Below are 16330 nucleotides of genomic sequence, written 5' to 3'. Positions count from 1 at the left end.
TAACTTCACTTAGCATAATCTGCTCTAATGCCATCCATTTGCCTGCAAATGCCATGATCTTGTGATTTTTTAGTGCTGAGTTATATTCCATGGACACAACACCTTTTTTTCACTTGTTTTTTTTTTTTTTTTTTTTTTAATGTGGTGCTGAGGATTGAACCCAGGGTCTCGCACTTGGGAGGCGAGCGCTCTACTACTGAGCCACAACCCCAGCTCACATAAGTATTTATAATTGTTATGTCCTGCTTATATATACTTTCCTTAAGAAGTATGAAATGTCCTTCTTTGTCTCTTCTGATTAACTTTGGTTTGAAGTCTACTTTATCTGAAATGAGAATGGACCCCTGCTTATTTACACAATCCATATGAGTGATCAGTTTTTCCCATCCTTTCACCTTCAGCCTGTGGATGTCTTTGCCCATGAGGTGATTCTCTGGAAGACAGCATACTGTTGGTTCTTGCTTTTTAATCCAATCTTCCAGGGAATGTCTTTTGATTGATGAGTTTAGGCTGTTAACATTCAGGGTTATTGTTGAGATATGATTTGTATTCCCTGCCATTTTGATTTATTTCTGGTTTTTGATTTGTCTTAGTTTCTCATTTGGTTGAATGTTCCTTTAGTGTATATCTTCCCTTTGCTGATTTTCACTTTTTTTTTTCACTTCATCCTCATGGAATATTTTGTTGAAAATGCTCTGTTTTATAGGCTTTCTAGTTGTGAATTCTTTTAATTTTTGTTTATCATGGAATGTTTTAATTTCATCTTCAAATCTGAAACTTAATTTTTCTGGATATAAAATTCTTGGTTGGCATTTGTTTTCTTTCAGTGCTTCAAATATATTATTCCAGGACCTCCTAGCTTTGAGAGTCTGGGCTGAGAAATCAGTTGATATCCAAATTCGTTTCCCCCTATACATAATTTGATTTTTTTCTCTCACAGCCTTTAAGATTTTATCTTTATTCTCTGTTAGTCATTCTCATTATAATGTTTCTTGGTGTGCGTCTGCTGTAATTTTGTACATTTGGGGTCCTGTAAGCTTCTTGTATTTGATTTTCCATTGCATTCTTTAGGTTTGGGAAATTTTCTATTATATCATTGAAAAGATTGTGCATTCCTTTAGTTTGTGTCTCTACTCCTTCACCTATTACAATAGCTCTTAAATTTGGTTATCAGTGACTTCTGTTGTTGAAGCATCTTGGTTTGTTTGGGGTGTTTTATTCCTTTGTTTTTTCATGTTGTTAGTTTGTTTTCCCATCTAAAAGTATGGATCTAAAGAAGGATAAATTCTACCCTGTAGACCTGTAGTGTCCTTGAAGGTTTCCAGTGCTTCACCTTTATTGGTGAGACCAATATCAATAGCACCCAATGTACACAATATATAGCCTTAAACTTAATAGCTCCCACTAAGGCGTCTATTGCTTTCTCGCATTAAACCAAAATGATGAGTTCAATAACTGTCTACAGTACAAACAGAACATTTGTTAAAACGATTTATAGTTTCAGATAGTGCAAGAGAGAACAGAGGTAGTGTAGTATGCAATATTTGCAAGGGAGAAAGATGGAAGCTAGAAGTAAAAATTCACAGGAAGAGTGGAAGAGGAGCCAACAGAGACTGACTATTGGAGAAAACTTGGGAAAAAAATCCGAGTAAATAGACAAGAGAGAGGAAGAACACGAACAAAGAGAAAAAAATTAAAGACATAAGAGTACAACAAAAATGCAAAACAGCATTCGTATATCATTGTCCTCCACACACTGATGCATAAAAAACATCCTGTTCCAAATATGGTAGAGAGATTAGTGAATCAAAAACTAAAATAAATCTTGCTGGAAAGTCGAACTGTCAGTGTTCAACAGTTTCTCAGCCCTGTCTCTGACGTCTCTTGGGATCACCAAACCCAGATCAGCCCTCTCAAACCCAGTCTGTATCCCACCAATCTGGGCTTCAGATACCTTAGAATGGCCTACGCTGCAGTCCCAAGATCTCCTATTTGTAAAGAGACCACCAGGGATGCATTCATGCAAAGGAGCAACCCCGAGATGCAGCAGCAAGACAAGGGCTACCAGCACTTTCAGCAGGAAGACCTCAGGCTCTTCCAAATCCTCAGGCACCCCCCCCACTGGACCTGCAGGTCCCCACTGGAGTCCCCAGACAGAGGCTCTTGTGGTGGTAAACCTGCTGGCACCCAGGCCCCAGGCCCTGGCTGGTGTCCCCAAATGGGTGCAGCCACAGCAGCCAAACCTGGAGTCTTCCCCAAAGCAATCCTCTAGGCTGGGGTAGCAGCGGTAGTGGCAGTGGTTGTTAGCAACAGTGGTTGTCAGCAGTAGTAGCGGCTGCAATGGCAGCTGCAACTGCATCTGGGGGGATAGGTCACCAGGCGATCTCCAGAGGTCAGCATCATTGTCAGCTTCAGTTACATCTAGGGTATTGGTTTTTTCTGTGGCAGCAACACCTAGAAAGAAGACTTCCAGGCAACCGCAAGCTGGCAGCATCAGAAACCGAGGCATCAATGGCAGCGGTTGATTGACAGGAGACTTCTGGTTCAGCAGCAGCAACCACAGAGGTGGCTGTTGGATTCACTTAGGAGGTAACAGAGGCCCTCCGTAGAGAAGAGACCTCTGGGCTGGGTAGTAGCATCTGCAGTCTGCAGATAATTAAGTTTTTCTCCATCCGTTCTCAATCTATGTCCTTTTTGTGTGGGAATCCATGTAGTGTGAAGCTCAGGTGCTTCCTTTGTTGGAGACCTGAGTAACCATGCCTTTGCTGACTGGCTTCTGGACTGGTGAGCTCTATGAATATGCATCCAGGGCCACTAATCCCTCTGCTTTTTAAGGCCCTGAATGAAGATTTTCTGAAAGATTGCTGATCCTCATTAAAATGTCCTGCTTTCTGTTTCCTTTTTAAAAGGATGTCAGCTGTTTTATAATATAGAAATAATTAGCCAGTATAACTAATGACATCAAGCCACAGAGCCAACCAAAGGGCTTTTCATCTTTTATCTTAATTATCCTCATTCTTAGAAATACATTAGTATTACTGCTTTATTTACTATCACATTATTTACAAACATTATTAAATAAAGCTATGTTAAAAACCAACTAGTTAATTGATTTGCTGAGTCTCTTGAAACAAAACAAAATATAACTAGATTTCAACATTACCACCATCACAGAAATTATTATTTTTTGGTACCAAGGATTGAACCCAGGGGCACTTAACCACTGAGCCACATCCCCAGCTCTTTGAGAGAGAGAGAATTTTAATGTTTATTTATTTTTTTTGTTTTCGGCGGACATAACATCTTTGTTTGTATGTGGTGCTGAGGATCGAACCCGGGCCACATGCATGCCAGGCGAGCGCGCTACCGCTTGAGCCACATCCCCAGCCCATCCCCAGCTCTTTTTATATTTTATCTAGAGATAGGGTCTTGCTAAGTTGCTCAGGGTCTCTTAAGTTGCTGAGGCTGGCTGTGAACTCAAAATCCTCCTGCCTCAGCCTCCTGAGCCACTGGGATTACAGACATGCGCCACCGTGCCTGGCATACCTGGTTAATTTTTTCAACTAATACTTACATTTGTCTTTGTTTTATGAAAATTATCAGTCATAATTATTTCTTCTGACCTATTTTTCATGTCTTTCACCTTTTTTCCTTTTAATTGATATAATACATCATAACACGCCATTTTAATGTGTTCACAGGTTTTTAGTGTATTCATAAGACTGTGTAATTATCATTGCCATCTAATTCCAGTGTATTTGCATCACTTAAAAAGAAACCCTATGCCCAGTAGCAATCATTCCACTTAGCCTCATCCCCTATTCTTTGGCAAATATGATCTACTTTTTATATACATCGATTGACTTATTTTGAACATTATGGAATCATGTGGCCTTTGTGTCTGATTGCTTTAACTAAGTTTCACTGATATTATAGTGAATACTTCATTTATTTTTAAAATATTATATATTTTTAGTTGTAGGTGGACACAATACCTTTATTTATTTTTATGTGGTGCTGAGGATCAAACCCAGTGCCCCGCATGTAGCAGGTGAGCGCTCTACTACTGAGCCACAACCCCAGCCCTATACTTAATTTATTTTTATGGCTGAAATAATCTACATTTTGTTAAACCATTTATCATTTGGTGGACATTTGAGTTATTTCCACTTTTGGCAATTATGAATAATGCTGTAATGAACATCCATGTACTAATTTTTCTTTAAATTTACTCTTATCCAGTTTAACTATTCATTAGGTTTTAATTTCAAGCCATTATCTTCAATTTCCAAGATTTCTAATAAGATTCTTCCTATGGCTTTTAGTTTTGTTTCATGACTTATTTTCTCTTCAAAGGTTTAGAATATAGATACTTAAAGTCCTAGATTATTCTATTAACTCAGTTTCCTTGGGTATAAATGCTGTTTGGTATATGTTATAGTTTTCATGGTATTGATCTCCACAGCTTGGTAATTTTTAGTTTAGGGATAAATGGCTATGATCTATTTAACTTGAGCACATTTGGTAGCTGCAGTGGGAGGTTCTCAGGGTTGCTGAGCCTAGCTTTGCATTGTATATATCTTGGATTAAACTGTATTTGGGTGGCAAGATACAAAGCTCCTGCGTCTCGGTGGACAGTATAGTTCTGAATCCTGTAGGTGCTTATACATCATAGTTCTAAGACCCTTTTCCTGAATCAGTGATGCTGCTGTCAGTGTCCCTTGGCAGGCAATATATCTCTGGCTTTCATTCACATTTTGGTCCCTTGCTTAGACTTCCTATGTTTTCTGTGTGACTCTTAGTCTTAAAATTTTGAGTATTGCAATATTAGCTCCATTTATCCCCCAGTGCAGGCCCCAAATATGGTATATCTTTAGACTTTGTTTACCATGATGGATTCTCTCACTTGCTCACTTTTTGTTGTTCATTTTGAAGACAGGGGAAGAAAAATACCTCTCAATTTCTTGACTATAAGATTTCCCTTTTTTTCTTTTTTTTTCCTTCCCATAATTGTCTTTATTAATTTAAAAATATGTGTTCTAGGCCTGGGGTATAGCTCAAAGGTTGCCTAGCTTGCATAAGACCCTGGGTTAAATCCACGTTACCTCCCCCCACCATTTTTCCCCATCATTTTATGTTTGGGAAGATAAGATTTCAACATGTGCTCAATTTATCTTAAAACAGAAGTCTTTCATTAGCTAGTATTTACCTTTTTATATTTAACTCTAGTCAATTCATCTATCTTTTGTTTGTTTTCTTGCTTGCTTGCTTGCTTTTTGGTGTGTGGAGTCAGACAGTTGAAATTGCTCTTCTCCAAAATAACCATATAATTTATTTTAAATTGTTATTAAGAGGGGCTTGGGGATATAGCTCAGTTGCATGAATGCTTGCCTAGCATGCACAGGACCCTGGGTTCAAGCCCTAGCACTACACACACACACACACAATTGTTATTAAGATTTCTAGCTGGGGTCATGGCTCAGTGGTAGAGCGCTTGTCTAGCATGTGTGAGGCACTGGGTTTGATTCTCAGCACCACATATAAATAAATAAAGGTTAACAACTTAAAATATATTAAAAATTTAAAAATTAAAAAAAATATTTCTAAAAAAGTCATTTATAAGCCTTTTCACCTGTTCCCACGTTCCCCACATTTCTGTATGGTCTTATGCAAAGAGAAGGAAGATTCAGGAAGAGTTTTTCTTTATTTCTCAGAAATGTAATTGAATCAGAATAAAGAGGTTGCCTGAGGTCAGGAAGTCAATCAGTGGTAAAGCATCCTGGTTCTGCTCCAAGCTTATTAAACTTCAGTGTAGCATAACCTTGCTACCATATTATCATCTAGGGCTTTGTGACTAAATTAGGTTTGAAAACCAAGCTAATGGCAAGAAAAATACTACCATTAAAACTCATAGCTAGAACTTGATCTTGGGAGTGTCCATACTTCTTTGAAAAGGTTAAAACACTATTAGATATAGTATGAATGAATGCCTTAGGAGATACTTGTTCTATTATTTTAGGATATATTTTATTTTTACTTGGTTTTTAAAGTTGATGTTTTGGTATGTCAACATCGTCAACCTCATTTACAAGGTAAAATTTGCAACACTGAGATTTTATCTTTATACTTCTTTCGTTCTCCATATTGTATTAATATGGAGGGTAAATAAAGGATGACATTTTACAAAATGCAGGTTTGATCGTTTCCTTGTAATATGAGTGCCAGGGAATGTGTGGTGTATACTTTGATGTTTGTGTGGATGACCCACTGCTCACCAATACTTTATACAAAGTTCTGAATCAACATATATGAATGTGCTAAGTGGTTAATTTACAAATTAAATGGGCAAGAGTTTGGGGCTGGGTTGTAGCTCAATGGTAGAGCACTTGCCTAGCACGTATGAGACAAGGGGATTGATCCTTAGCATCACATAAAAATAAATAAATAAAATAAAGTTATTTAAAAATGGGCAAGAGTTTGAGTTTGTTAAAGATGACCTCCTTTATAAACACACTATATTAGATGTATTCCTGAGCTGGGCATGGTGGTGCACACCTGTAATCCCAGCAGTTTGGGAGGCTGAGGCAGGAGGATCACTGATTCAAAGCCAGCCTCAGCAATAGCGAGGTGCTAAGCAACTCAGTGAGACCCTGCCTCTAAATAAAATACAAAATAGGCTGGGGTTGTGGCTCAGTGGTTGAGTGCCCCCTGAGTTTAATCCTCAATACCAAAAAAAAAAACAAAAAAAAAAACCAGCATGCCTGAGACATTCTTGAATTTTTTCTGCTTTCAGTTCTAAATTAGTTCACTTCTCTGGATTTGTGTTAATTAGATAATGAATTGATCTATGAAAAAACAATAATATCAGCTAGATCAACTAGAACTATCAGTTCTGAAGATTGCTGGCCATGAACATGACTTTGTAGAAATTAACTGAAGAATCAAATTGATTTAGCAAATGTGAAAAGTTGAAAACATGATATTAAATGTCTTAACCCCAGAAAGTAATTCTAAATGTTCAAACAATTTTGATGATGCATAGCCATTTCAATCATATTTTAAATTTCTCAGGTAATCTTTTCATCAAGGAAAAGCCTTCTTGGCTCGATGATTTAATAAACAATTCCAGAGGCTCTGGTCCTTATCCAAACTGATTGATCTACTCTGTTGCCATTTCTTCTCACACAGAACTACAATCTATACTGCCTGGATTCTCTGCAAAGCTGACTTCGACTTCAGGGGAAGGTAGCTATTCTCTGGACACATCAGGGGCAACATCCTTCCAGATGATTTTTGAGGCAAGCTATGTCCTAGTTTTATAAACTACTGGTGGTTTAATTTTTTTCCTTCTTATTTTTTTGGTACTGGGGATTTAAACTAGTGTACCACTGAGCTATGTTCTCAGTCTTTTTTATTTTTTATTTTTGAGACAAGGTCTCACTAAATTGCTTAGAATCCTCTTATCTCAGCCTCCCAAGTCTCTGGATTATAGATGTGTGTCACTGCACCTGGCTGATTCTTATTTTTCTACAAATCTAATAATAGAAAAAAGCTTAGGCCCATCAGAGGTCCAGGTTTAAAGTAAAATAAGAGATATTGGTTCCCAAACTTTCCTGTGCAGATATTAAATTATCTGGGCACTTCCAAATACTAATGTCTGTGTCCTACTCGAGAAGGTTGTGATTTAATTGATCTGGAGAGTTGCATTAGTCTGCCTGGGCTGCTATAACAAAATGCCACAGATTAGGTTGCTTAAACAATAGAGATTTAAATTCTCACAGTTCTCGAGCCTAGAAGAACAAGATCAAGGTGCCGTCAGGGCTGGGAAGAGTAGTTTTTGCCTGTGATCCCAGCACTCTGGAGGCTGATGCAGGAGGATTAAACACAAGAGTACAAGACCAGTGTAGACAATATGACAACACAATAAGACTATGTCTAAAAATAAATGGTGCCATTAGTGTTACTTTCTGGTGAGACCTCTCACCAGAAAACAAATTGCTGCCTTGTTGCTATATATCTTTACATGGCCTTTCCTCAGCATCTGCATGGAGAATGAAAGAGATCTCAGGTGTCCCTATAAGAAGAAACACTTTAATACCTTATATTATTTTCTTAAGTCCCCCACCTACAAGTATAGTGATTCTGGCAGTTAGGGCTTCAACATATGAATTTTGAGGGACACAATTTGGTTCATAGAGGTGTGTCCTAGGTTTTTGAATTATTTTTTAAAATCTCAGATGCAGTTTGGGAACCATTGAAATAAACTCTATTTGAATTTGAATCTCCTGATAAAGAAAATAAAAATGAATTTCCAGTGCATATCCTATTTGTATATCTTTTTATTCAGTTGGTTTAGATATCTCTTTATTGATTTATTTGTATTACAGATTTATGAAAGTGACAATTAAGTTCTTCATTCTCTTTAATAATTTTCTGGCTCTATGTCTCTCTTTTCTTGGATTTGGTAGAGATGTAAAGAATTAAAATTATTCAAACATTCTCCAAGGAAACACTTGAGAAGCCTTTTTCCACATTTGGATAATGATTTGGCCCCTTGTGAAAGGAATGGGTACAACATCAGAACCACAGAAACCCCTGGCTATGCCTTATCTTCTTTAGGAGAAGGAAAGGTAAACCATGTAGAGCAATTAATGGTTAGTCAGCTCTGAAACTACTAATGTCAAGTAGCAATAAAAAGGTGATTCCAGTGAACCATGAAAAGCAATTTTAGAAAATGAAGTTATGTTTTTTTAGCCAGTCTGAACAAGCAACGATAATTAAGCCTCCTGACAACTTGATAAGGTGGATATATATACAAGTATAATCCCTCCATTTTATAGATAAGAGAACTGAGATTCAGAGAATTTGACTGACTTTTCCAGAGTCATATGAGAGTCAAGTGGCAGAATTAGAACTTGAATCTGTAGGTCATATGATTCATGTAGGTCAGTGCTATTTCAATATTCATTCATTCATTCATTGAGAAACTTTTGTCTATTCAAGTTAGTTACATTGAGCCACAAACTGTAGGTACAGAGTTCCAAGCCATGTTATCTGATCCCAAGGAACTTGGGGTGTAAAGGGAAAGATTGATGTATAATCATGACAGAGGTAAGCACTGACAGTTGTGGCAGCCAAGAGAAAGAGCACCTTACCCAAAGGAAAGGGTCCATGTCTAAAGTCTTGATAGATGGAAAATCAGATTTACTGAATACAAGTAAATTCAAACACTTATTAGGAAGTTGTTATTAGAGTGATAAAGTTTCTCTTGTTTTCCTTCTTATTGTAAAAGCAGTGTTTCCCTCAGAAGAATTGAAGTATGACCAAAGCAAACATTCAGAGCACATATAATTTGGCCTGTCAAAGAAACCAGTGTTAACATCTTGGTATACATCTTTTCACATCAGAGTTGGACATTTCAATTTAAGGATTCCAGAATGGACCAGTTCCAAAGTATGGCCATGGAAATAGTTAGCTTAAAATGAATGGAAGTCAGGGTCATTGTCTTTGAGAAGGTCAGGAAACTGAGACAGAGTTGTTGCTAAGGCTGGTCATCTACTTAGTAGGAGCAAAACACTGTCTTATTTTGTGGTGCTGGGAATTGAACCCAAGGCCTCATGCATGGTAGACAAGCACTGTACCACTGAGCCATACCCCCAGCCCTTTGGTCATCTGTTTGGATGTGAAAGTCAGGCTTGGAGTACAGACAAAACCTGTGAGCTTAGTGACCAGGAGCAAGTTGGTGCTGGAGATTACAGGGTAAAGAGAAGTATAGCCAGACAGCTATACTTGTCCCCCCCAGGGAACAAGAGTTTCCTCAAAGCATTTCTTCCACTACATCACACTGTTTATAATGGTGTGTAGCTATTTAAAACACACTGGAATGAAGAAAGTGAAAAGAGAAAAGGGGGAGTTTGCAAAAGGTTTCATTATAAATACATCAGTTGGGGAGAAGGGTTGATTAGAAAACTTGAGAGCAAAGACTACTTAATAGTGACATCTATGAAAAACTAATATAAATGATCCACTGATTTGGGCCTGTGGGGAAAATTAATCTCAAGGGAGACTGAGGAAGCTCATTTAGGAGAGATGTTGGGTTTTGTGTTTATGCTCAGTGTGAGTCCTACATCTTGAGGCTCATAAGGCTGGGTACATGTTTCTCCAAAGCAGTCTGATTTCACAAGGTCTTCTGAACAACCTTACCCAGTTTTATATTATTTTTCTAACAATATTAAAAGATAAAATGGATGGAGATAACATGCATATAAACATATATGCACAAACATATCTCCATATTTGTATCTCTGTATCCATTTATCTGTCTATTTGCCTACCTACCTGCCTACCTATCAATCAAAAGATGGAATGGAAAAAATGAGAGAGAGACTGAGACATTCTTCAGGAGAGCAGCAGAGGGCCCATGATTGTATCAGTTGATGTTTGAACATGAACTTCTGTTATATCAGACTTGCCTTTAGAGGTTAAGACTAAAACCACATGGTTCTCTAGTAGTTTCTGGTGTCCAGAACTGTCAGCATTGATTTTTTCATAATAGCACTTAAGTAAGTTCACTACTTCTTTAGATGTGCCATGCTGGGGTACTGGGTTTCTGATATTCAACTATAGACTTTGTGTTCTTTGTCTGTCTCTGTGTGTGTCTCTCTTTATATATGAATAGAACTTAAAAGGGTTAACTGTCTTCTGCTAACCTGTCATTAGATCACTTTATCCTTTCAGTCTGAGTTAGATGCCAATTATCTTGTGTGTTCCTTTAGCACCTCATATACCTAAATTATAGAACTTTGCACTTTGCCATATGAAATGTCATATTCATATGTCTCTTCCTTCTGAACTATGTGAATTCTTCTAATTCAGAGATTGTATTATGTATCTCTATAGGCCTAGGTATACATAATAATATACATCAGTGGGTTTTTAAAAATATTTATTTTTTAGTTGTAGTTGGACACAATGCCGTTATTTTATTTATTTTTATGTGGTGCTGGGGATTGAACCCAGGGCCTCACGCATGCTAGGCTAGTGTTCTACCACTGAGCCACAACCCCAGCCCAACATGTTTTAAGAATAAGTAAATGCATATATTGAGTAGTTATATATAAGCATTTCCTGTCAAGCTCCATAACATATAATGATGGGGGCTGGTGATGTAGCTGAGTGGTAGGGTGTTTGCCTAGCATATACAAAGCCCTGGATTTGATCCCCAGTACTGGGGGGAAAAAAAAAGATTATATATTACCATATTCACAAGAAGCATTTTTTTTTTCTTTTTGTGGTACTAGGGATGGAACCTAGGGCCTCATACATGCTAGGCAAGCACTCTACCACTCAGCTATATCCCCCAGCTCTATCTTACCCTATTCAGACAGAAAATAAACATTCTTGGAAAGACAGCATTGCATCGTAGTGTGTAGACTTCAGAAAAGGTCAGGTGTGTGTGTTCGAATCCCAGTGCTGCCACCTAACTAACTTGGACAAATTAATTAACTTTTTGAGTCTTATGATCCTCCTTTATAAAATGGGCATAATTTCTGCCATACATAAACTTGTTGCATGTACCAAGTGTTCAGTAGATGGCAGCTGTCATTATTATTAATTGTAGGCCCTCTCTGAGAGCTGTTCAATGAGCTCTCACTTATTTGGTTGCCTTGTTGTTAGCTATAATTCGCCCTCTCTATGATATACCCTGTAATCACCAAGGTTACAGAGATTTAAAACTGTTCCAAGAAGTTTTTTTGAAAGTATTAAATACAGAAAATGCTTAAAAGAGACCATTGCTTTTCTCCTGTTTAAATATTTATACTAAAAATTCTTAAAGGATGTGATTATGATATGTACCATTAACAAGCATAGATAATCCTAGACTTTTTTATAGAATTGTCTAATATGCATTTTCTAATAATTTTTTCAAATGTTTTCATTGATCTTTACCTATAGTTCTTGACCTTTTTCAGCCGATTTATAATTATTATCTAATATCTAATAAAGAATTTACATTTCCTTCCCTTTTCCCATTCTTCCTTCTTTCCTCTCTCCTTCCCTCCTTCCTTCCTTCCTTCCTTCCTTCCTTCCTTCCTTCCTCCCTCCCTCCTTCCCTCCCTCCCTCCCTCCTTTAATTGAACCCATGGGTACTTAACCACTGAGCCACATTACCAGCCCTATTTATTTATTTTGAGACAGGGTCTCACTAAGTTGCTCAGATCCTGCTAAGTTGCTTAGACTGACTTGGAACCCGCAATTCTCCTGACCCAGCTTCTAGAGCTGCTGGGATTACAGGCTTGCACCACTGTGTTTGGCTACATTCTTTATTGTATTTTGGGATTCTGAGCTCAGGGACAATGTTTATTCCACTAAAAATATATCTAGTACATGGCTCTCTATATTTCCTAAGACATTAACAAGAATTTGCTGATTTCTGACTATACTTTCATTTTCCTGGACATCTTCATTTTCTAGGAGACTGTTTCTAACTCTGATTTTAGGGACACTGTATTAAATGTAGTGAATCATTATAGGAAAGTGGTGAATACTAAATATTTGGAGCCAAATTTACCTGGCTAACTTTGAGCAAGTTGTTTAACCTCTGAAAATTTTTTCACCTATAAAAAAATATGGGTTAGGTATAAATCTTTTGTGATGGTTAAATAAATACAAGTAAGATTGTATTACTTGGTGCAAAATTTTTTTGCACCATTCCTAGAATAGAGAAAGCCATTGTTGAAAAATTTAAAAGGTACATCTTATATTTGTAGGGAAGTATCACAGTATATTGGAAAAGCATGGGCAATTAGGATTGGAAAGACTTAGGGTCAAATTCCATCTCTATCACTGAAGAGCTAAGTGACTACCGACAAGTTGCCTAAATTCTCTGATCTTTTTTTTTTTTTCTCCAATGGGGATCATAGTACTTACATTACAGTGTTGTTGTGAGGTAATGTACATGTAGCACCTGCACAATGCTGGTCACATTGTAGGCAATGACAAGTGCTGTCCATTACTGCTACCATATGCAACATTTGCTTTCAGGTATGAGGATCCTTAAAACCATTCTGTGAGGTAGATAGGGTAGAAATCTATAGTTAAACATGTTAATAAAGATGAATACAGTGAAGCATGCCATATAATTCCTCTCTTTCCTCATGCTGTCTTTCTACATTTTTTAAGTTTCATCAGGGTTCAGTGTTTTTTGTTTGCCAGTCATTATTATAAGTGTCTCCATGTAGGTATTATCTTTGTTTTGCTGACCAGAAAATGAGGTCCAGAGCAGGGAAGTTATTTTTTTTTTCATGGTAATTTAAAATATTTTTTACAGAACCAATACTAGAACACAGGTCTTCTGACTTTTGAGGTTACTCTGTAGCTTTTCCTTATAGATAAATGTTAGAATAAATTAATTCAATAAATGAATGAATTCAAGTGTCTGCTTCTTTGACTCTACTCAGAATCTTAATACAGAGTGTCATAAAGACATTAAAATGGTAGAATTAAGATAGTTATTTTTCTCAGCTCTAATCCAAATTAATTTTGAATTTGTTTCAAAAGATGGTTTTGACATTGTAGGTTTTACTCATATATCTCCTCAAATTCCATGAAATAGGCACTCTAACCCAAAAAATGATGGCTATTTAAATTCCCTTTTGTGTATAATTCTCATTCTCAAAGATGTTTCTCCTTGGATAAACAAAAAGCTTTCTGAGGTATAGTTATTTTTATAGGAAGAAACACCAGGGCTGGGGATGTGGCTCAAGCGGTAGCGTGCTGGCCTGGCATGCGTGCGGTCCTGGTTCGATCCTTAGCACCACATACAAACAAAGATGTTGTGTCCGCCGAAAACTAAAAAATAAATATTAAAAAAAATTTCTCTCTCTCTCTCTCTCTCTCTCTCTCTCTTTCTTTTTAAAAGAAAAGAAACACCATATTGAATTCATTTGTGCTCTTGGGTTTGTATATTTGTGGTGGATGTTTTTATTGCATTGTTACAGGTTGATGAAAAGCCCAGAACTTTGATGACAGATTGTCTGATCATAAAGCATTTTTTACGAAAAATCATCATAATACACCACAAGGTAAGCTATTCTTTTGCACAATATTGCTTCTCTTGTGTATGTCATATGTTCTCAAGAAACTTCTACTCTGGAAGGTATGAGGATCCTTAAAACCATTCTGTGAGGTAGATAGGGTAGAAATCTATAGTTAGACATGTTAATAATGATGAATACAGTGAACTTATAATATTGGATTGATTTGGTTTCTATGCCCTTCAAGTAATCCTGTCCCTTATCCGCTCTTCCCTTCCTCTCTTTTCCCTTCCCTTCCCTTCCCTTCCTTTCTCTTCCTCTCTTTCCCCTCCCCTCCCCTCCCCTTCCCTTCCCTTCTCCTCTCCCTTTTCCCTTCCCTTTGTACTAAGGATCCAGGGCTTTGCACATGCAAAACACATACTCTGAACTATGCTCCCAGCCAGGACAGTTTTAATGTTGGTTATGTCATACACCTAAAAAGGCCCTGTGAATAAAGAGCTTTCTTTTGGATTCTTATTAGCATCTTCTTGCTTTTTCTTTTGGGGGTGGTGGTGGTACCAGGTATTGAACTCAGGGGCACTTGACCACTGAGCCACATCCTCAGCCCTATTTTGTATTTTATTTAGAGACAGGGAATTACTGAGTTGCTTAGCACCTCACTTTTGCTGAGGGTGGCTTTGAACTCGCAATCCTCCTGTTTTAGCCTCCTGAGCCACTGGAATTACAGGCATGTGCTGTAATTCCACTGCGCCCAGCTTATTAGCATCTTCTTACTACTTTATTGTATCACTTTAGATACCTGTTTTCCCTCCTCCGGGCTTCATTTTTTTTCCAACTTAGGTAATAAACCTTACAGGTGATCGCCTTCTTTTCTAAAGTGATTATAAGAGCAAATAAGGAAATTTGGATATTATTTCCAAATTTGAATAATATCTTGAACATTGAAAAGCTAAAATTTTTATTATTATCTGTAGTTAGATATTTATAAGAGGAATATCATTAAGCATGGAATTTAATCTCCCCTTTTCTTCTGTCTTTAGCAGGATTCACTCTTCCAAGTGTCTTCATACATTTATGCATTTAAGCCTCACAACTCCCTACATGAAGTAGATTTTGTTATCATCAACCTCACTTTATAGCTGAGAAAATTATGGTACAAAGGTCAAGGAACTTGCAGAGTCAGGATTTGAACTCAGGCAATCTGGCTTTAGAGTACCCTGTTACCTTGTTATATAGAAAAACGTAGATTGAAATGGAATAATTAGAACAGTAATGTAAATTGGAGAGAGGACATAAAATCAAATGGATATAGGGAAGAAAAAGCAAAGGAAAATATAAAGAATTATTCATTTATTATATTTTGGATAATAATAGAAATAAGATTGATAGTTCTGCCAGGTTCAATGGCACATGCCTGTAATCCCAGTGACTTAGGAGGCTGAGGCAGGAAGATTGCAAGCTCAAAGCCAGCCTCAACTGCTTAGTGAGGCCCTAAGTAACTTAACAAGGTCCTGTCTCCAAATAAAAAATAAAATGGGCTAGGGATGTGGCTCAATGGATAAGCACCCCTGGGTTCAATACCCAGTACCAAGAAAGGAAAAAAAAATAGTTCCCTTAAAAAAGAGAAGGGATAATTTGGAAGAATGGCAAAGGAGCAGGATTTCCTTATAATTTGAGACCACCTAGAATTGTAGTGTAGGACTTAAATTATATTTGAGACTGAGAATTTGTATAGAACAGGCAAGTTTTAAGTAAGCTTAGTGAGAGTGCAATTGAAAAAGGTAATAAAGATCAAGTGGAAAAAAAGTGATAAAGAGTATACTTTTCTTCCAGGTTCATCCATGTTGTCAGAAATAATAGAATTTCCTTCTTTTTTTTTAAGACTGAATAGTATCCCTTTGTGTTAGCATGAAATATTTTCTTTATCCATTCAAATAAGCCAGGCACAGAAAAACAAATACCACATGATCTCACTTATGTGGGAATCAAAAACAATTGAATTCATAGAAGTAGAGAATATAATGGTGATTACCAGAGGTTAGGGGAAGGTTGGAGGAGGGAATAGGGTCAGAGGGTCCAAAATTTCAGTTAGGAGGAACAAGTTTTGGGGATCCATTGCTGTTCCAGAATAATCCAATTCTGTTGTACTAGGATTGGCTCCAAGGTGCCATAAGACTGAAGAAAGAGAGGCCAGGAAATCTAAGATTGCATAGAGTACAAATTTATTTGGGGACTCCCTGACAGAAGTGTAGTTCTGGGCAGCAGCAAAACCATTTGAATCCCCAAATTTGGGA

General features: G+C 37.2%; 1 protein-coding gene across 1 annotated transcript in view; it reads left to right on the top strand.

Annotated features, from left to right (window-relative positions):
• The window catches only part of Top6bl (TOP6B like initiator of meiotic double strand breaks), a 94368-nt gene that overhangs the window by 41235 nt on the left and 36803 nt on the right, over nt 1-16330 (top strand). The window contains exons 4-5 of the mRNA XM_046445137.2: nt 7189-7298; nt 14001-14084. Coding sequence (XP_046301093.1) covers nt 7189-7298; nt 14001-14084 — 194 coding nt within the window. The remainder of the gene's footprint in view (nt 1-7188; nt 7299-14000; nt 14085-16330) is intronic.

The sequence above is a fragment of the Marmota monax genome, unplaced genomic scaffold (genome assembly GCF_021218885.2).
Source record: "Marmota monax isolate L192 unplaced genomic scaffold, Marmota_monax_Labrador192_F-V1.1 WCK01_AAM20220418_F8-fsc00038, whole genome shotgun sequence".
In the NCBI taxonomy this organism is placed as follows: Eukaryota; Metazoa; Chordata; class Mammalia; order Rodentia; family Sciuridae; genus Marmota; species Marmota monax.
The sequence above is the reverse complement of the archived record's forward strand: the minus strand, read 5'-3'. Positions and strand labels throughout refer to the sequence as shown.